The sequence below is a fragment of the Magnolia sinica genome, chromosome 1 (genome assembly GCF_029962835.1).
Source record: "Magnolia sinica isolate HGM2019 chromosome 1, MsV1, whole genome shotgun sequence".
In the NCBI taxonomy this organism is placed as follows: Eukaryota; Viridiplantae; Streptophyta; class Magnoliopsida; order Magnoliales; family Magnoliaceae; genus Magnolia; species Magnolia sinica.
The window spans coordinates 101,362,577-101,383,928 of NC_080573.1; the positions used below are offsets into that span (position 1 = coordinate 101,362,577).

The 21,352-nt window shown below is 39.8% G+C and overlaps 1 protein-coding gene across 3 annotated transcripts in view; it reads right to left on the bottom strand.

The window, feature by feature from the left end:
• Positions 1 to 21,352, bottom strand: part of LOC131252592 (protein DETOXIFICATION 46, chloroplastic-like) — a 124,854-nt gene that overhangs the window by 83,530 nt on the left and 19,972 nt on the right. For all 3 annotated transcript variants that reach the window (XR_009174571.1, XR_009174572.1, XM_058253210.1), the window contains exon 5: positions 11,086 to 11,141. Coding sequence is in view for 1 of the 3 variants with exons in the window: in XM_058253210.1 (XP_058109193.1) it covers positions 11,086 to 11,141 (56 nt within the window). In the remaining 2 variants the exon portion in view is untranslated. The remainder of the gene's footprint in view (positions 1 to 11,085; positions 11,142 to 21,352) is intronic.

The following is a 21,352-nucleotide window of genomic DNA, read 5'->3' on the forward strand; positions in this document are numbered from 1 at the left end:
CCCAAGTGTGCGATATATTACACGATAACAATATGGAAAACGTTGGATACTAGTTGTGCCTTGTAATTCTTGGTGGTACCTTTTGCAAGTTATTGCATTTAGAAATCACTGATTACCAATAACATTCATCTAAAGAGTACAAAGAACAAATCTAAGTCCCTTGTGAAGTGTGTTGAGCTCTTCCTATATAGGAGCATTCCAAAGATCAGTAGTTGATGCTTTTAGCAGGTGTTTTATGATCAGAGAAACACTTGCACATGAGGTTGTCAGATTAAAGGTGATCAACAATTAATGATAGGGGGACTCTTACTTTCGACCAATTAAGTGCGGTGTGCAATGAAGGTGCTAATGACTATACATCTTACCTCATCGTCCAGAGCATGGATTTCTGTTCCTCAGAACACACTTACTCACTCCCAAGGGATCTTTACACAAAAGTATTACTAAGGAGCTGGATGGGAGGGCCTCAGTGGGCATTTTAGTTATGGAAAAAAAAAACTATAGCTTTGGTGGACTAAAGATGCTACTTGCCTAAGCTTAAACAAGATGAGCAATATGTAGACTTGACATATTTGCCATGTTTCAAAGGGTCAGATACAGAACACCAACGTATTCACACCCATCGTCTTCGCCAACTGTTCCCTAGGTGGATATTATCATGGACTTGGTCCTTGAATTGATGAAAACAATGAGAGGTACAGATTCCATATTCATGTGCTTGGATCAATTCCAAAGATGCCGCATTTAATTCCAGGCCAAAAGACATCAAATATGTCAAATATCGCCAATTTGTATTTTATTCTTCGAAGAAGTGGTTAGATTGCATGGTGGTTTTATTGGGAATACAAACTCAACCTTTTATTGTGCTGTCTGATGTCAATTCTTTTTTAGTTTACTCCAATATCTGACAGTTGTGGCAATGTGGGTTATGACCCCTATGTATAGAAAGGGGCTCAAGTCATATAGTCAAAGGAATTTGTGTGAGCAATCTAGAACATTGTGCACCTAGGTGCTCTAATCTTGTAAATGAGAAGAAATGATTAGAGAGGAAAAAAGAGGAGAGATTGATGCAGGACATGAGATTTAAATATAAGATGCAAGATTTCAGGCTTAGATCATACCAATTCAGAAACAATTACACAAATTCCACATCCCACATAACAATCCAAATATTCAATGAAAGGGAATCTATGTGGGTCCAGGCCTATACAAGTTAGGGCTGGATCAATGAAAATTATGAACCAAACAATACTCAAAGGGAAATAGAAATCATCCACACATGCATGACAATCAATCCATAATCCAAGGAATTCACCGATTTCAAATCAAGAAACCCCAGGGGTGAGAAAAGACATAGAAATTGGGGATTTAGGACAATCTAGGGTTAGGGTTTATAAAATTAGGCATGAAACAAGAGAAAAACCTAATCCAAAAAGACTGTTCTTGCACGTGGGCAGCGGGCCTAGGGCGCTCACATGTGCGCAGGTACCTGACCGCACGTGCAAGGGGTTGTCGATTGCGGAAAAGCTCTCCTTGGCCCTGGTCGGCCAGGGGTGTGCTCCAAAACCCCGAAGTTTCAGGTCGATCCGAGCTATGGCTTGTGTGTGGTGCTCCGCCGAAGTTTCAGCCCTCCTGCAGGGCCAAAATCTGGAATTCTGCTGTAAAGAAGAAAACTGCTGCAACAAATGACGAATTTGAAGCACAAATGGTGGTAGAAGATGAAAAGAGAGATGATGGAGGATGGGGGTGAATCGGGATCAATGTGGCTTCGCACCACGGTAGTTAGCCCTTCAAAAAGGGAGGGCTTCGCACCCACTTTTAAATTCTTCCACAACTCACTAAGAGAGCAAAAAAATAAAGCAGGAATTTTTATTAAACTTGAATGAATCAAAAGAACTACAAGGGGTTCCTATTTATAGGGAAAATCATATACCCCTAAACTCGCGCCATATGCGCAACTTATCACTTGGCGATGAAGTAAACTAAAATAAAAACCAAACAAAGAAATTCAAAGCGTTCATGATGTTCTAAATAATAACAATAAGCAAAACCTAAAATATGAAATCAATCCGACTATGGGCCACGATCATGAGATCCCATGATGGGCTTCTCTTGACCAACGGGCCTACTCTTTTGAATCAAAACTTCGTCTTCTAACTAAGAGGCTCTCCCTGGACGTCGTCATCGATCCAGATCGACGGTAGGGCCCTCCTTCTGGCATACAAGCGTAGGGAGGTGTGCGTGCACGTGTGGACAGTGTGCGCGAGATGTCTCCATCAACTCTCCCCAGCTGTGAAGATTTCACCACTGGCAAAATAAAACTTTTGAACCGCTCCAAGATGTAAGGATTAAGTCTCTGAAGCTCCTCTTCAGCGAGCCACGTATTGGTTGAAGCTAGACGTGACTTCCACTTGACCAAGAACTTCTGAAACCCGCCGTCCGACGTTGAAACTATCTGATGGTCCAGAATATTCTCTATTTCTTCTCTGGGTGTGTGAAGTTTAGGTATGGTAGGTAGAGGCTGGAAAGAACGGTCAAGACGAGTAGGTATGGGAGGTAGAGGATAGGAAAATGGGTCGGGACAGGTAGGTATGGGAGGTAGAGGCTAGGAAAATGGGTCGGGACGGGTAGATATGGGAGGTAGAGGCTAGGAAAATGGGTCGGGACGGGTAGGAATGAGACGTAGAGGCTGAGAAAATGGGTTTGGAGGGGGACATGGATCAAGGGAAAGGTCTGGGGAATCAGGATGGTTAGGCGAAAGGCTAGACAATGCATCAATGGCCCCTTGAAATGCAACTAGATCCTCCACATTGAATGTGGAACTAATTCCCATGGAGGGTGGAAGATTTGCCACATACGCATTGAGACTGGTTCGTTTTATAATTTTGAATGGTCCAACACTATACACGTGTAATTTTCGAACGGCTCCCTGAGGGCACCGCTCTGGCCTGATGTTGATCATCACAGAGTCCCTTGAAACATTTATGTTGGTCTGCAGAAAGTGAGTAATGTTCATTACTAGTCATAATCTTCTGCCTGATTTCTTAATGTCATGAATGAATATAATGCGCAAAAGACTCTGCAGGCTCTGACGGCCTATGGGACAATGACATAGAGATAAGATCAATAGGTTTCCCAGGTTTATAACCAGTAACGACTTCATAAGGACTGAGACCTATGGACCTATCGACAGAACTATTAAACGCAAACTCGCCTATAGGTATTACGGTGTCCCATGTTCTGGTGTGCTCTATATTCCTCATAGGGGGAGACTCATCCGGTAGATCATCAGGAACGACATCACGAAACTCATCCACTACCGGAATGGTCTCAATGGGTAACTCTACACTAGCCTCTGGTACACACTCTCTAGCCACGAGGCCGCACATGTTGTACCCCTCAAAATAATGGTCTTGATATCCCTCATGGGGTGGGGGTACGGGTGCACGCTCATGACTGATTCCTTGGCCACCTCCATTCATTGGTCTATCCTCCCGGCCACCAGCCTGAGATTGGCTATCTTCCCTAATGGTAGGGTTTGTCCTGAGGGAAGCCTCTATTTGGTCAAGGCGTTGATCTATGCTATATTCCAAGCACCTACCCCAAGACTCGATCTACTGGGACAGCTTGTTAAGTGACTCTAGCAATTGTTCCATGTTTAGTATAGGGTGCTAGCCAAAACCATGACCCGTACGTGTGGGCGTACAACTTGCTAACTCCACCTAAGGATTTTCTACAATGACTATGTGGGACTAAATGATCCTATGAGACTATATGAGGGAAACTACGCAATACTACTAAAATCCAGCAATATAGTTGTCAAATTAAAGGAATAACAGAAAGTTACAACAATGTAAATTGCTAACTTCCTGCTAACAGAAATTTCAGCAACTAATATCAGGGACTATGGACTCCTAAAAGCTACATGTGATGGATTGGATGCATGAAGGACTCAAACAAACTAACCCTAAACAAGTAATGTATTCCCCTATAAGAACCCTAAGCTCTGATACCAAATTTGATGCAGGACATGAGATTTAAATATGAGATGCAAGATTTCAGGCTTAGATCATACCAATTCAGAAACAATTACACAAATTCCACATCCCACATAACAGTCCAAATATTCAATTAAGGGGAATCTATGTGGGTCCAGGCCTACACACGTTAGGGCTGGATCAATGAAAATTATGAACCAAACAATACTCAAAGGGAAATAAAAATCATCCACACATGCATGACAATTAATCCATAATCCAAGGAATTCACCGATTTCAAATCAGGAATGGTAGTAGATAGAAATTGGGGATTTAGGACAATCTAGGGTTAGGGTTTATAAAATTAGGGATGAAACGAGAGAAAACCCTGATCCAAAAGACTGTTCCCGCGCGTGAACAGCTGGCTTGGGGCGCTCGCACGTGCGCAAGTACCTGGCCACACGTGCGAGGGGACGTCGATTGCGGAAAAGCTCTCCTTAACCCTAGTCGGCCAGGGGTGTGCTCCAAAACCCCGAAGTTTCAGGTCGATCCGAGCTACGGCTTGTGCGTGGTACTCCACTAAAGTTTTAACCCTCCTGCAGGGCCAAAATATGGAATTCTGCTGTAAAGAAGAAAACTGCTGCAACAAAGGACGAATTTGAACCACGAATGGTGGTAGAAGATGAAAAAGAGAGATGATGGAGGATGGGGGTGAATCGGGATCGATGTGGCTTCGCACCACGATAGTTAGCCCTTCAAAAGGGGAGGGCTTCGCACCCACTTTTGAATTCTTCCACAACTCACTAAGAGAACAGAAAAATAAAGCAAAAATTTTTATTAAACTTAAATGAATCAAAAGAACTACAAGGGGTGCCTATTTATAGGGAAAATCCTATACCCCTAAACTCGCGCCATGTGCGCAACCTATTACTTGGCGATGAAGTAAACTAAAATAAAAACCAAACAAAGAAACCCAAAGCATTCATGATGTTCTACATAATAACAATAAGCAAAACCTAAAATATGAAATCAATCCGACTAGTGGGCCACGATCATGAGATCCCATGATGGGCTTTTCTTAACTAACAGGCCTAATCTTTTGAATCAAAACTTCGTCTTCTAGCTAGGAGGCCATCCCTGGACGTCGTCATCGATCCAGATCGACGGTGGGGCCCTCCTTCTGGCGTACGAGCGTAGGGGGGTGGTGTGCGTGCACGTGTGGACGGCGTGCGCGGGATGTCCCCATCAGAGATGGAGAAGTAAGAGGAAGAGAAGAGGGAAAAGAGAGAAGCAATTGAGGGCTTAATATGTTAGTCTAATATAACTAATACTACCTAATTAATAATAGAAAAGGAGTATGGTACTCATGCAGAGCATAAATATCAATCATTTCCAGCTTACAACAAACCCGATGAAGTTAAAGACGATCAATTCCTGGAGGAGAATTGAAGCTAAAGCTGGATGGAGGAAAGTTGATAGTTCTTATAGACCTTAAACTAAAAGAAATTTGATCTCAGTTTCAAGACTTTCCAAATTAGAATATAGCTTTTGTTTTGATTCCATTGTTCACATATATTAAGAGAAACGGCTCATTATATCGGATATTTTGGTTGATAGTCTATATCTTATTTCTTCTATTACTCCATCTGATTCTGCTTCTGATGATCCAGTCAATGCCCTTGTTGTTGATTCTAGAAAGAGAGAAAAAATGACAACGATTCCTTCCTACTTTGGTACCTCCATCTTGGCCATGCCAACGCAAATAGGCTCGAAAAATTGGTAAAAGGCCGACCCTTATGAAATGTTTATGTTGAGTCCTTACCAACTTGTGAAGCCTGTCTAGAAGGCAAAATGACTAGGAAACCCTTCCTGAAAGGAAACATAGAAAGAGCCATAGAGATTTTCCGACTTGTTCATTCAAATGTTTGCGGTCCTCTTTCTATATCGTTGGGATTATGCCTTAGAAACAACAATGTTTATCCTCAATAATATTCCCACTAAAGCCATGTCCAATCACTAGTTGAATTGTGGATATCTCGTAACCCAAAATTAGGCCACATGGTGATTCCAAGATGCCTGACCATGGTTGAAAAGCATGACCATAGTAATTGGAAGCGAGGACTAAATCTTACTATTTCATGAAATATTTCAAGGAATCCAAGGGGCATTAGTTTTATGACCTAGATCCCAATGAGCAAAAGGACTTTGTTAGTAGGGATGCCACTTTTCTCGAATTAGATTTCATGCATAGTAACAAGGGAAACCGTAAAATAGACCTTTTTAAAAGGTCTGATGAAATGCCCTTAAGTGATCCAATATTATTGCCCTCTCAAGAAAGGCAACCAGAAGAGACCAAGCTTCCACCTACTTTGCATCATAGCCAGAGAGCGTTGGGAGCCGAATAGGTACATCAGTACATGTATCTCAATTAAGTATTCTATATTGTGCCACATCGTGTTGATACTGATTTTATCAAGAAGCGATGGTTGATGTGGGTACGTGTCACTGCCTCATCGGGTAAAAGCCATGATAGCTGAGAGATCCATGCATTCTAAACACGTCCAGACTCTCATTGAACATCCAAAGAATATCAAGCCGATTGAATGCAAGTTGATCTTCAACAAAAAATGTATTGTTGATGGAAAGGTGGATATATTTAAGGCTTGGCTTGTGGCAAAAGGCTAGACTCAAAAGGAAGGCATTGACCATCAAGAGACGTTCACCCTTGTAGCAATGATGAAATTCATCCATGTTCTATAGGTCATTGCCGCCATTATGATTATGGGATATGGCAGATGGACATTAAAAAAAGCATTTGTCAATGAGTCTCTCGAGGAAGAAATCTAGACAGAGTAACCAAAAGGATTCTATCAGCTTGGACTAGATAAAAAGGTGTGCAAGCTCCATAAGTATATGCATGGAGGTGGACTATTCGTTTTGATGAGGCACTCTACTCTTTTGGCTTCATCAAGAACCCTGAAGAGCCATGTGTATTACCTCAAGTCCAGTGGGAACAAGATATGTTTCCCAATCCTGCCATTGCTGATTTTCAAGTTGTTTGTGGATTGTTACTATGGGCCTATTACTTATGGCTCAACTTTCTATGGGTTGGATTCATGTGTGCCTAATTGGCCAAATTTGTGAGCATTCCTGTTTGGTTCTTATGGGCGTTTTAACATTGTTGAGCCTGTGTACCCAATTTGAGTTTGTGGTTACTGTTTGGCCCATCTCGCTTATGGCACAGTTTGTTCTCAGTCGAAATCTCTACGTGGTTTACTTCTTTATTAAGACTATGTGGGCCCAGTTGTTGATGGCCTATTTCTCTGTGGCTTCTTGGACTGTGTGATGCGGGCTCACCTCTTCTCCATAGTGTTCGAAACATCAGTATCACGTTGCATATCGCAACCTTGGGATACAAATACGTATCAGTTACCGCACGGGATATATCGTTTGTATCGGGTAATTTATTGCATTTTTTGGGAAACATGGGGAAACATTGGGAATTTTTTTTTTTTTATTATTTTTTTTACAGATAACGAGCAATTATATATAAAGAAAAAGGAAGAACAAAAGGGGAACTGAACAGCTCAGATAGCTGATCAGAAATTCCCTAGAAAAGCCAAATTACAATCCTTTAACTTCTCCACAACAAAAGCCCATTCAACTATAAAGCGAAAAACCCTACCGATAGTATCCTCTATAGACTTAGAGGTATCATTGAAGCACCTCCCATTTCTTTCTTCCCACACGGCCCATCAAACTTCCAAAATGGACATCTTCCAAAGCTTAGATCTTTGATTACCACACTTAACACCCTGCCAAGCTTCTAGCAATCTACAAACCGAATCTGGAAACACCCATGGAATCTGAAAACGAGACAGAATTTCAGACCAAATGCAATATGTGAACGGGCAATGAACGAATAGATGATCCACCAATTCTTCATTTGCCATACAACATAAGCAAATATTTGTAATGCACATGCCTCTTTTTAATATTGGGAAATTGGTTGAATTTTTCAATGAAACTTCAGGGATTGTTTAATATACACTTTTAAATCATAACATCACAAAAACGAAAAAAAAAAAAAGGTGTACATAATAGGTTTCCTTTGTAGAAGGTCCTAAGCTATGCATTGTCTAACCGAACTAATACAACTGTATTCAAATTGAATTCATAACATTTATAAATATACGAAGACATGTATGAAAACACAACCAATTCATTCAAAAGCAAAAGAACTAGAAATTGAGAAATATATCTAATAATTTTTTATTATTTTTTAATTAAAAAATTTATTTTAAAAATTGACAAAACTTATTAAATCAGTAGATCAGCCCTCATACATGTTTGGTTTCATGTTTGCAAGAAATTTGGGAGAAATTAGAGAATTTTTAAAATTTTCCTAATTTTCCCAAATAGGGCCACCTACACTTCAAATTTCAAAATTAGATTGCATGTGATGATCATTTTATCAAACACTCCAAAATACTTTGAAATTAGTCTCAATTGACAGCTGGTTAAAAGGAAATATCGGAAAAAAATAGTATTTTAACAAATTTTTATTATTCTTTAATTTTAAAAAATAATTTTTATTTTCAGAAATTTGACAAGGACTTAACCAATCAGTAGATTAAGCCTCATACATGCTTGCTTTCATGTTTGAAGTGCAACATTGCAAGCAACTTCGGAGAAATTTCCCCAATTTCCCCCAAATCGGGCCACCTACACTCAAATATGAAAATTAGAGTTTATGTGATGATCATTTCATCAAAACACTTCTAAATAGTTTCAAATTGCACTCAATTGGTCTCTAGATGAAGGAAATTTTCAAATAATAATAATAATAATATTTTAATAAAAAATGTTAATTAAAATTTTTTTTCCAAAATTTGAAGGAAAAAAAAGAAAAAAAAGCTAACAAATCAGTAGATCAGGCCTCATACATGCTTAATTTCATCTTTGGAGTGAAAAATTGCAAGTAATTTGAAGGAAATTTTCAAATAATAATAATAATAATAATAATATTTTAATAAAAAATGTTAATTAAAATTTTTTTTCCAAAATTTGAAGGGGAAAAAAAAAAAAAAAAGCTAACAAATCAGTAGATCAGGCCTCATACATGCTTAATTTCATCTTTGGAGTGAAAAATTGCAAGTAATTTGAGAGAAATTGGGGAAATTTTGAATTTTTCGCAATTTTCCCCAAATCAGGCCACCTACACTCAAATCTCGAAATCGAAGATTGAAATCCTTCATTTTCCACATAAAACATGAAGAATCAAGGATTTCTTATGATTTCACACTCATTTTTTATGATTTAAAAAAATTAAAAAAATAAAATAAATTCAAAACGAAAAATTACTCATCGAATGAGAAATGGCCCCAAAATGCAAGAAAATCTTGATTCTGATTTCGAATGTGGCTTTTTCTCCCAAATCCAAGCAAAGGATGGACCGAAATCCACCTACTAACAAGTTAGAAGACAGGAATCTAAAGAAGAATGGGAAAAAATCATTTTTTAGGAAGGGCGGCGTGCATTTCCTATGAAGTATCGACGATATATGTCGATATCAACAAATACCGTCGATACATTGTAAAAACCTTTACAAAAAACGTTGATATCGAGCAATATCGAGCAATATCGCCGATACATACTGATACTTTGCGATATCTTGTGATAATATCGTCGATATTTAGGAATCAGGGTGTTTTTTTTATTGCCCATCGATTTTATATCGCTGACATGTGATATCGATAATATTAGCCGATATTATCAATATTGCAAACACTGCTCCATAATTTTCTTCGACGACGTAATTCCTTCTTTGTATCGGTGCTCCTTTGTTGGCATGTGTGATGTTGACTAGTGTTTCCAAGGGAAGTTAACCCATCTCATTTTTATGTACAGGGCAGTTGGTCAATTTTTTGTGCTGGATAGTTGGTCTGGTTGCTCACATCGCTCAAGTTGCAGAAGTGCCTGCTCACCTGAAGTTGTTTGCCATCTCGCCACTTCCACTACTCACCCACCTGCACGCCCCTTGTCACATCTCTTGCTACTCAATTGCATTGTCTTTTCTTTTTTACTCATAAATAAATGTTTCATGTGCCTCTCTAAACTCAAGTTCCTCTTTTTAGAGCACCTTGAGTTTGAGGGGGGATTTTAGAAAAGAATTTCTTTCTGTTTTTTAAGTTTGATTATGTTAGCCCATGTTCCAAGATGACCATATTAGGATGCTCCAGCTTGAGGGGTAGCGTTGAAAGGAATTAGGCCCATTGGGCCTAGGCTCATGTAAATAGATGAAGGGATGCTTGGGTTTAGTTACCCAAGCAACCTACTCCTCTCACGTTCCTCTCCATTGCCTCTCTCTCATCTTTCTCATCTATACCTCATCTTCCTCTTTCTCTCCTTGCATCTTCTCTATTTCCATTGCCCATCATTGGCCCCTAAGAACAGCGCCATGTAGCTGCTAACAATATCATTAATTTTTTTTCTCTAGAATTCCTTTTCATTTTGGAATGCATCCGAATATTCCAATGTGAGCAATGATCTCTCTCTCTCCCTTATATATATATATAGATAGATCATCCAGGACCGTTAATCATTTTAATGCCCCCAAAGCTTCTAGAAAAGAACATATTGCTTCCTCAATATGTCATGGATGATATATAAAGATTCATTATTGTATAGACTGTTTTCCAAAAAAAAAAAAAAAGTTGCATAATCAGCATTGCCATTGTCATCATCATCATGCTATTTGGGGCTGGCTTAACGAATATAGTTCGCAGAAACTCTAAATAGGAACTCTCATGATTGCAAAGTAAACGACCCTTGCTCAGCCTGGGGACAGGATTGCAGATTGCTACCAGTTGGAGTTTACAAAGAAAAAGAAGCATGTAGGAAAAGAGAGAGAGAGAGAGAGAGAGAGATACAATGGAGATAATTGCTGTCAATACTAAAGAAAGACAAAATAGTTACTTCGTTAACAAATGAAAGGAAACCTAATGCCACGCGTGGATTTAACAATAGGCATACTGATGACCAGGGATAGTAGCAAATTCGGTTGCTAAGAAATAGAAAACAATCATTTAGTTGCATTTTAAATTACCTAGCACTTTGAGCAACCAGTCCAACAAGAATAGCAGGCCACGCTAAGCCTCGAATCTACCAAGAAAATAAGATTGTTAATGAATAAAGTGTTAAATAATAGCAAAAAACGAATATGGCACAAATGGCTCAAAAATCAAGGCATACTTGCAGGGTAACAAAATTATCTAAATAATTTAAAAAAAAAAAAATCCACATACCTCTACAACTAAATAAAGATACAATCTGTAGATATTTATACAGGACCACATAGTTACCTCACCATTCAAGAAGTATATATTACCATGTTCTCACTGGCTCCCCAAGCTTGTCCATTTGCATGCATTTACCAATCCTCACACACCAACTTCATCCTCTACTTCTCCTTCAATTGGAACTCTAGTTACATTCACGCTAATGGGGTCTTCTCTGAGGTTCCTTTCTGGCATTTTGCCTAAAATTTCCTTTTATAATAGATCAGTTATGCCTTCTTATTCAATTAAAACCATTGTTGTCAAATAGCATCAGCGATCGTATGCGACCCAAGGGGGTTGTGCGCATAGGCGATCGCATAATTGCATATGCCATTGCACAACCCCCAAAATAATTACATTTTTTAATGGCATAAGTGATGGCATAATCGCATAAGCGATCACATAATCACATATGCCATCCCATAATCGCATATGCTATGGCATAATGCCCAATGGTCATGAAACTGCATATGCGACTATGGCATAGCGATCAGATAAGTGCTTATGTGATCACATATGACAACACTGATTAAAACTGGATTATCATTTTCAGTGACTCTCCACACCATGCCTTTCCATCTTTTTTCTTCTTCGATGGAACTCAATTTTCGTTCATGCCCATGTTGAATTTGATAAACTCCTTGTTAGTGCACTGATTTGTGCGCCTATTTGTCAATCAAAGGGTCCGTGTGTCAGTGAGTCGGTTGAACCCTTGAAAGCTAAAGACCGAAGAACAAGAGGACATTAATCATCAAGGAGTGAAGAACAGGTAAACCGAGGTACCTTGGTGACCCTATCCTTAGACCCAAAACAACCTAACCTCTAGATGATCCATTCTCCAATAGGTAAACCCTTGGTTGATCATCACATAGCCTTAGGAGCTCAATTGAAACATGATAATATTGGCTTAGGTTCAAAGCTGTTGTAAATCAAACAGCCCAAAACAACAACTTTCGAGTGGTTCTCGATCTTATCAACAAGTTGTCGATGGGACTTAATGGGACTTGATGGGATCAATAGACCGCTTGATGTGATCAAAGAAATTATCCAGCAACTAAATAAAAAATTCCTAGAGTTTCTCGATGGGATCAAGGGATAGCTCGATCCTATCAAAGGGCCTTTTGATCCTATCGAATGAGCCGTTTTACAGCCGTTGCAACATGATTTCTATAAAATGGGCATTCGGTTCTTGGGCATTTGAATGGATTTTTTGTGCAAGAGAAGCTTAGGTGATTCTCAACTCACATTCCTCATCCTGAGCCTATAACCAATGAGATTCAAGTCTTCTTCTTGAGCTTTATCACTCTAATGAGGATTCCAACTTCGATTATGAAAATGAACTTGATCTCCACCTTGTTCTAGAAATTAGACATGAATCTATAGTCAAATCCTTGTCTAAATCCCCTACAACACCCATCTAGGTGAATCTCCCCTTAGAAAACAACTATCCATTTAGTTGTAGGAGATTCCACTATCATCACACCACCTTGGTCACCTCATTGGAGCATCGCATGCAAGGTGTTTGTTCGTGGAATTGAATCAACGACATCGATGAACGTGGGAGCAATTGAGAAGCTGATTCAAGCACGGGAGAGCATTAAAGACACATCTCAAGCAAGGTGCTACAAAGGGGCCCAATCCAACAAGTAAAGTTGTCAATTGTAGAGTCTATTCGCACTCTTTCCTTGTGTAGGATTGAGTATAGAGTTTGTGACCCAAACTCGAATAGCTTTTATGTAGGACCTAGGCTCTTGTATATGGCTGAATTCACAGGACATGGGTGGAGTGTACGTAGGCCTTGGATTAGGACCGCATTCACCGGACACGAGTGCATACGTGTTAGTCTCCATAAGAAATATCCGGCGAGAGTATACGTAAAGCCTTGAATTAGGACCGCTAGTGGTTATTGGTTAGCTAATAAAAAAGCAACTAAAGTATCTTTACGGGAGCCACCGACACAGGTGGAAACGTATTCCTCCAACATAGGAGTGTACGTGCATTAAGTCCTTGTGTAGGCCTTCGGCAGGTGTGTACGCTTGTAAAGGTTAGAGGTGAACCTAATTTAAAACCTCTGATAGTGAAATACCGGTACACTCAAGGAGAGTGCATCCGCTGGGAGTGAAGAAAACCGAACCATTATACATGCTTGTATTTGGGATTATTATTTGTGCACATTTTTTCTTATGCTTGTGAGTTTAATTTGCTGAAATATATGAATGCATAATTAGATGTATGTTAGATGTTGAATAGTTAGTACATCCCACACACAAGATCATTATCTCTACAAACTAGTTGCTTATTATGGCATCATTTGTAGTCTATGTGATTGGACCCACCTAGCTTGGAAGCCTAAGTATTAATAGTAAAAAAAGGTTTGATGATTATAATGTGGAGAAAAGAGGAGAAGAGTGAGAGAGAAGAAGAAGAAAGAGGAGAGTTTAGGGAAATGTTTTGTGTTGGGCTAACATGCCCTAAAACAAAATGTTTTATTAGAATAGAGCATATAATACACCGCATAAGAAGAGGAAAGTGTGCACATGCACTTATATTAAAAAAGCCACCAACCACATACACTATACACTAATACTCTCTATACTCCCCCTCAAGTTAGAGCATAGATATTGATCATGCCCAACTCGTCATGAACACGATGAAGAGCATCTCGACTCAAGATCTTTGTAAGAACATCAACAAGTTGATCCCCAGATCGAACAAAAGGGGTGATGATTTCCTTAGAAGCAACTTTCTCCCGAATAAAGTGACAATCGACCTCAATATGCTTGGTTCGCTCATGGAAAACCGGGTTACGAGCAATATGGATGGCCGCTTGGTTGTCACAATGAAGAGGAACAGCATCGGAAGGATGATAGCCAAGTTCTTCAATAAGGTTGTGAAGTCATACGAGCTCACACGTCGCATGAGCCATAGCACGATATTCTGCTTCAACCGAGGACCGAGTAATATCCTTTGTCGAGGAATTTGGCATGCTATGATGAGGGTGAGGAAGCATCTTCACAGCCCCCTCTCCATCATCAAATCGTAGTGAGTGATGATGATGAGACTCAACCTCCACTCGACGCTGGTCGTGAGGATGACAACGATGATGATAATGGTGATGAGGGAGGGGAAGAAGGCACCGACACTAATATAGGTGGTACTAGTGGGGGTGGGGGTGGCAGTGGTGGGGGGTACATGACGGGTTAGAGCCAACGATCCGTTGGCCAGTTCACTAAAGAGAAGAGTTTTGACCATACCACTCAGGACAAGGACCATGGATCTTGTCCACCATCCAGGGTGAGAGCATTAGAGCCCACATATATGTTCGAGCGTCGTTCAAAGAAGAAAGCTGGATGCGTCGCGGCTGATGCTCTCACACACAGCTTGTCATCTATGGACATAAATTCATATCAGGGGAGCTCCACCTTCGTCCCACCTTATGCTCATGGGAGATATCACGGGTATGGCTATGACAGCTCTGACATTCAGTCACACTCATCTACCCATGAGTATAGGCAGCCGAAAAATAGTTCTTCAAGTCATGACCCTTTGACAGGAGGATATTCGGGGTACCCGTATGACTGGCAGCAATGCCATCAAGGAGTCGGGGTTGGACTTGATCTGTTCTCTCAACACCCTACTAAGCAAATGCCGTCAATATATGTCACGCAATACCCATGTCTAGGTGTACTCGTACAGTTTGGGGAGGACGACTATCAGAGGTACATAAGAGAGTTCCTCAATTAGTACGAGCAGAGGATGACCTGGGAACAGTACTGCCAACATGTTGGGCAACAGTACCACTCTCAACTGCCACGGGATCCGGACAATGATTACAAGTCACCTCGTCACTCTATGTGAGGATGAAAGATGGCCAGAAATGTGTATTTTTTTGAATTCATTTACTTTTGCATGTCTTAATTATTGTAAGCTTGCATTTGTATTATATAAACTCATTTTGGTTACTATTTGAGTGATTTCTTATGACGGCATATACCTTTTGGCCCCAATTAAATGGAAACTTATTATTTAATGCATTCTTTTTGCAATTTTTTCATTCGTAATATGTAAATATGTGTATTTAGGCATGTCCTAAAGTTTCACTAAAAAATTCCACCATTTTCTCCATGTTTCCCCATTTTTCCCTGTATTTCCGATTATCAGCAATAACGATATTATATCTTTATCTCCGGTCAGCGAAACCTGTAACGATACCGACAACTCGAACACGGACTCCAAGAGAGCCTGACTCAATTTTTCAAACCATGCACGCAGGGATTGTTTGAGTCCATAAAGAGCATCCTTTAACTGACATACAAGCGCAGGGTTGTGGGAAGCAACAAAGCCAGGAGGTTGATACGTGGACTTCCTCTGCAAGGTCCCCATGGAGAAATGCATTCTTAACATCAAGTTGAAACAAGGGCCATGATAAATTAACGGCCAAGGAGATCACAATGCAAATCGAATTAAGCTTAGCCACCGGAGAGAATGTCTCGAAGTAATCAACACCATGAGTCTCTGTGTAACCCTTAGAAACAAGACAGGTTTTATAGTGATCAATGGAGTCGTCTGGAAGAAACTTGATCGTATAAACCCATCAACATCCAATAGGTTTATGCCCTAAAGGAAGTAGCACAAGGTCCCAAGTATTATTTTTCTCAAGAGCAGACATTTCTTCTATCATTGCCTTCGTCCAATCAAGACTTTGAAGAGCATGTGCGAGAGACTAAGGAATAGTTTGTGATGAAAAGAAGCTGCAAATGACTGAAAAGACGGTGAAAGATGATCATAGGAAACAAAATTGCTAATGGGATATTGAGTACAAGATTGTGACCTTTTGCGCAAGACAATAGGGAGATCTAAACTCAAGGTAGAAGAGTCACCTGAGCCAACATCCAAAGTGAGCGGAAGGGTGGATTACTGAGCGCGTGAAGATTTATCTCAACGATGATAGACCCGCAGAGGCTTAGGGTCGCCCAAATCACCAACAGGATGCTAAAAGAAGGGGAGAGGAGTTTCCCGATGATCACTAGTAGAAAGAGGAAGAGGATAAGAGTCATGCTCCCCCTGACTCGCAAGAGGATCACAGAGGGATTGGCCTGGAGCTGAGAAAAAAGAAATATCTTCAAAGAAGGTTACATCGACAGAGACATATTTCTTGTGAGTCAATGTTATATTTTTTACTCTAAGCGTACCATAAGAAGACACATTTAATTGCTCTGGGGCTAAGTTTATCATTATTTCCATCCAAAATTTGAACAAAGCATGTGCAACCAAAAACTTTAGGTGGTAGAGGAAATGGATTATCATGAGGATACAGTATAGTGAATGAAGATTTGTAAGAAAAGATACGTGAGGGCATACGATTAATAAGAAAAGTAGCAGTTAGAAGAGCATCACCCCAAAAATGTTTAGGTAGGAGCATACCAAGAAGGGTAAGAGCAACTTCAAGAAAATGACGATTCTTTCATTCTGCAATACAATTTTGTTGAGGTGTGCGAGCACACGACATCCGAGATAATACCATGTTCTTGCGAGAAGGACAGAAAGGCAGTAGACATGTATTCCCCCCATTATCAGAATGGAGGGTTTTGATGAAACATTGAAACTAAGTGCATACTTCATAATAAAACACTTTAAACGCATCAAACACTTCACTTTTAGATTTCAAAAGAAAAACCCAAGTCATGCATGAATAATCATCAATAAAGGTAACAAAATATCTAAATCCAAAAGTAGAGGTAACCGGAGCTGGTCCTCAAACATCTGAGTGAACCAGAACAAAAGATTATGATTTCCTCCCAGAAGAGCTAGGAGGAAACGTAGCATGATGATGTTTATACAATTCACAAATATCACAGCATAATAGTTTAGTGACAGATAAGGAAGGAAACAAAATTCTCAATCTAGCTATTGACGGGTGGCCTAAGCAGTAGTGTCACCGTGTCATGGACTCTCAATCTAGAGAAAGGGTACTAAAAGCGATAATGGGTGTATCATTGAGAATATAAATGATTCCTCGCTCATGCCCCCCACCAATCACTCTCTTCGTCTGTAGGTCCTAGAACAAACAATGAGAAGGGAAGAAGGTAATGGAACAATTTAATGATTTAGTAAGAGAGCTAACAGAACAATAAGTTTAATGGAAAACGAGACACATTCAAGATTGAGGACAGAGACAAGGAAGAAGAAAGAGGGATGGAACCAATCCCAGAGATGGGAGTTTGGGTTTCATCAGCAACTATGACATACTGAGTGTGGGGAGAAGGAGAATAAGAAGAAAAGAATTGTGACTTACCAGTCATATGGGAGGAAGCTCCAGAGTCTATGACCCAAGAGGTAGGGGAGGATGACGCAAGAAGAGCAGTACCTGACTGGACCGAAGCTGCATGAGAATGCTCAGGAATATCACAAACGTGAAGCCGTATAAGGGCATCATATGCAGCCCAAGAAATGATGAGAGACTCCCTTGAAGTAGACTGCTCAATTGTCGGGGTGGAAGACTGCCTCAGGAGCAACCGTGGATGCAACAGAAGTATCGACATACGTAGGACGACCATAGATCTACCAGCAATAATCAACAGTGTGATTGGTTCCACCGCAATGAGAACAAATGCGGGAACCATCATGTCCCCGTCCACGTCCACTATAACTACGAAGATTACAACTGTCACAATTGCGATCTCCCTAGTGGCCTCTACCACGACTACCATAACCAGAAATGCACCCTAAACTCAAAAATGATACCCTAAGGCCAAGAGAGGACTGATCGACAACAAGATGTGCCAAAAGCTCTGGTGGCACAAATGAATGAGAAGGAAGAGAAGAGACAATAACGCGCTGACACATGGCATAGACTGTCGTCAATGAGGGGAGAGGATCCCGCATAACAACCTGATCTCAAACATGAAGATAATCAAAGTTCAACCCAGCCAAGAATTGCATGATACAAGTATCATCCCGCCGCTTATGGGCATGTTCATGATCCTCTTTACATTTGGAAGGAAGAGGCTGATACATGTCTTACTCATCCCACATGCCCCGAAGCGTCGAATAGTAATCTTTTAATGATCTTGAATTTTGTTGGAACCGACCAATTTCTTGAATAAGCTGGAATACCCATGAAAAATTCTTAGACTCCGAGAACATATCATGAAGCGTATCCCAAATGCCTTTAGCCGAGGATAAAAATATCACCGAGTGGCTAATCGAGGAATCCATACTATTCAAGAACCATGCAATAACTTAATAATTCTCCTTTGTCCAAGACTTGTAGGTAACATCTGTAGAGCTTATAGGATCATCCAAAATATACGACAACTTCTCCTGGGCTCCTAAGAACACATTTACAGATTGCGCCCATTGAAGATAGTTGTCACCATTCAACTTAGTGGAGGTAATCTGCAAGCGGTTAGATTCAAGAGACCTCATATGCCAAGAGATGAGGACCCTTTGTCAGCTATAGGAGACTCCAAGTAAGAAGGATTGATTCAAGCAACTTTTTCTCACTCAATCCTTCAAGAGAATAAGAGATAAACCTCAAACAAATAGCAATCGTCCAAACTAATAAGAAACCCAGTCAAATCTGACGCACTTGAGTGAAAAAAGGCCCAGCCGCACGTCTATTTAAGGTTAAAACCCACTCAAACATGGATCTTAGGTTTTAAAAAAATCATTCATGAGTAGCTTGGGAGGATGGTTTCGGTCCATCTTGAGCAAAGAAACCAAAGAAAAGATTATCGATTTAAGGTAGACCGAAGAAAAACGGATTAGGGGCCCAAATTTTGAATTTTTCTATTTTGCCCAAAACACCTTGAAAGGAGGTCCAAAAAATTCTGAAAAAATCATGACAAATCTTCTAAAATCAAGATCTATTAAACCCCTAAACTTTTAGCTCAATGGAGTCCATGCGTCCGTTCAACGTTGACGCCAGCCAGTGTTTCAAATAGCGCCCGTAGCGTATCGGTAGCGTACGCTACGGGGGTCGTAGCGTACGCTACAGCTATGTAGCGCGTAGCGTCCGTAGCGTAAGCTACAATGTATTTTTTTACTGTTTTATTTTTTTATTCTTTTTTTCACGTTTTCTTTGTTTCAATGTTAAGGAATGTAACACTTGCATTGTACTTGATACTTTTAACCAATGGGATTTTTATTTCTTTTCATAATTGTGACTTGTGGTTTCAATTAGACATTATTAATTAAAGTGGTGAGCTTAGAAAATTGTTGATGTGATAATTATTTAATTTGGCTTATATATGTGGATTGGCTTTTGATAAATGATAACTAATAACTTTTTTGAACATGCTTATAATTTATAAAATGAATCATCTTTTAGGCATATATATATATATATATATATATATATATATATATATATATATATATATATATATATATATATATATATATATATATATATATATATTTCACTATTTATTATATTTGTCCTATTTTTAAATTAAAAAAATAGAAGTATCGTGTAGCTTACGCTACACGCTACGTATTTACGCTACACGCTATAGAGGGCTGAGTGCTACGCATCATGCTACCGCTATTTAAAACACTGACGCCAGCCGTACAACTGCTAACGTCAACAAGGTGACGTGTCGCTTCCCAACTTGTTGGATGCAGAATGCCTAGATCTAATCTCTGATACCAAGTAGAAAAAGGTTTGATTAGGGCTGTACATCGAGCCGAGTCGAGTCGAGGTAAGCCAAGCTTGGCTTGACTCGTCCATGCTATACTCGAGTTCGAGCTCGAGCTCGAGCTCGCCCTCGAGCTCAACATTGAAGCTTGGCTTGTTTGCCAAAGCTTTCGAGTCGAGTTCGAGTCGAGCTAGTGGTTCGAGTCGAGTCGAGTTTACCTCGGTAGGGTAAGGGAAAGAAAAAGAGGGAATGGGGACGGGTAGGGTCGGGTATTTTTAGTAAAAACTTTTAAGTTTTAACTTCTTTTTTAAAACTTAAATATATATATTGTATATATTTAATATTAATATAATATATATTATTAAAATATATTACTCGAGCCGAGTCGAGCTCGAGCTTCGAGTCGAGTCGAGTTGAAATACACCATGGTCAAACTTGGCTTGAACTCAACTCGAGCTTTAGTAAACAAGCTTGACTCGCCTTGAGTCGGCCTTCCAAGCCAAGTCAATCCGAGCTGAGTCGAGCCGAGTCGAGCGAGCTTTTCAAGCTAGCTTGACTCATGTACAGCCCTAGGTTTGATGATTATGGTGTGGAGAAAAGAGGAGAAGAGCGAGAGAGAAGAAGAAGAAAGAGGAGAGTTTGGGGAAATGTTTTGTGTTAGGCTAACATGCCCTAACACAAAATGTTTTATTAGAATAGAGGATATAGTACACCGCAGGAGGAGGAAAGTGTGCACATGCACTTCCATTAAAAAAGCCACTAACCACATACACCATACACTAACACTCTATATTAATTACCATATTAAGTTTAAATTGGTAAATGGTGTTAGTTAGCCAAGAATTTTAAAGTGGTCATATTCAACACCCCCACCCCAAAAAAAAAAAAATCTAAGGTTCGCCAAGCTTCCGCACGCACCGTGGTAGACTGTAGACAATGCACACAGTTTCACTCATTTGCCTATATTTTTCACTAAAAGCTCCTTTTATTCTAAACCTTTTACAAACTTCTTATTCAACTAAAAACTTGAGATTTTCAGCTTTGCTTTAAATATGGAATACATTTAAACTGTCACCTTTGAGAATGATATCATCCGCATACCAGGATGTTGAGAATGATTATAGAGAATGCTAGTGTATTGTACTGTGTATTGTGTGTGGTTAGTGGCCCCATTTAGTGTAAGTACATGTGCACACTTTCCTCTTCTCCTGCGGTGTACCATATGCTTTATCATAATAAAATATTATGTGTTAGGGCAAGCAAGCCTAACACATCATCTCTCCCAAACTCTCCTTCTTCTTCTTCTTCTCTCTCAATATTCTCTTCTCTTCTTCACATTATCCTCACCAAATCATTCTCTACTTGGTATCAGAGCATAGATCCAGGCATTCCG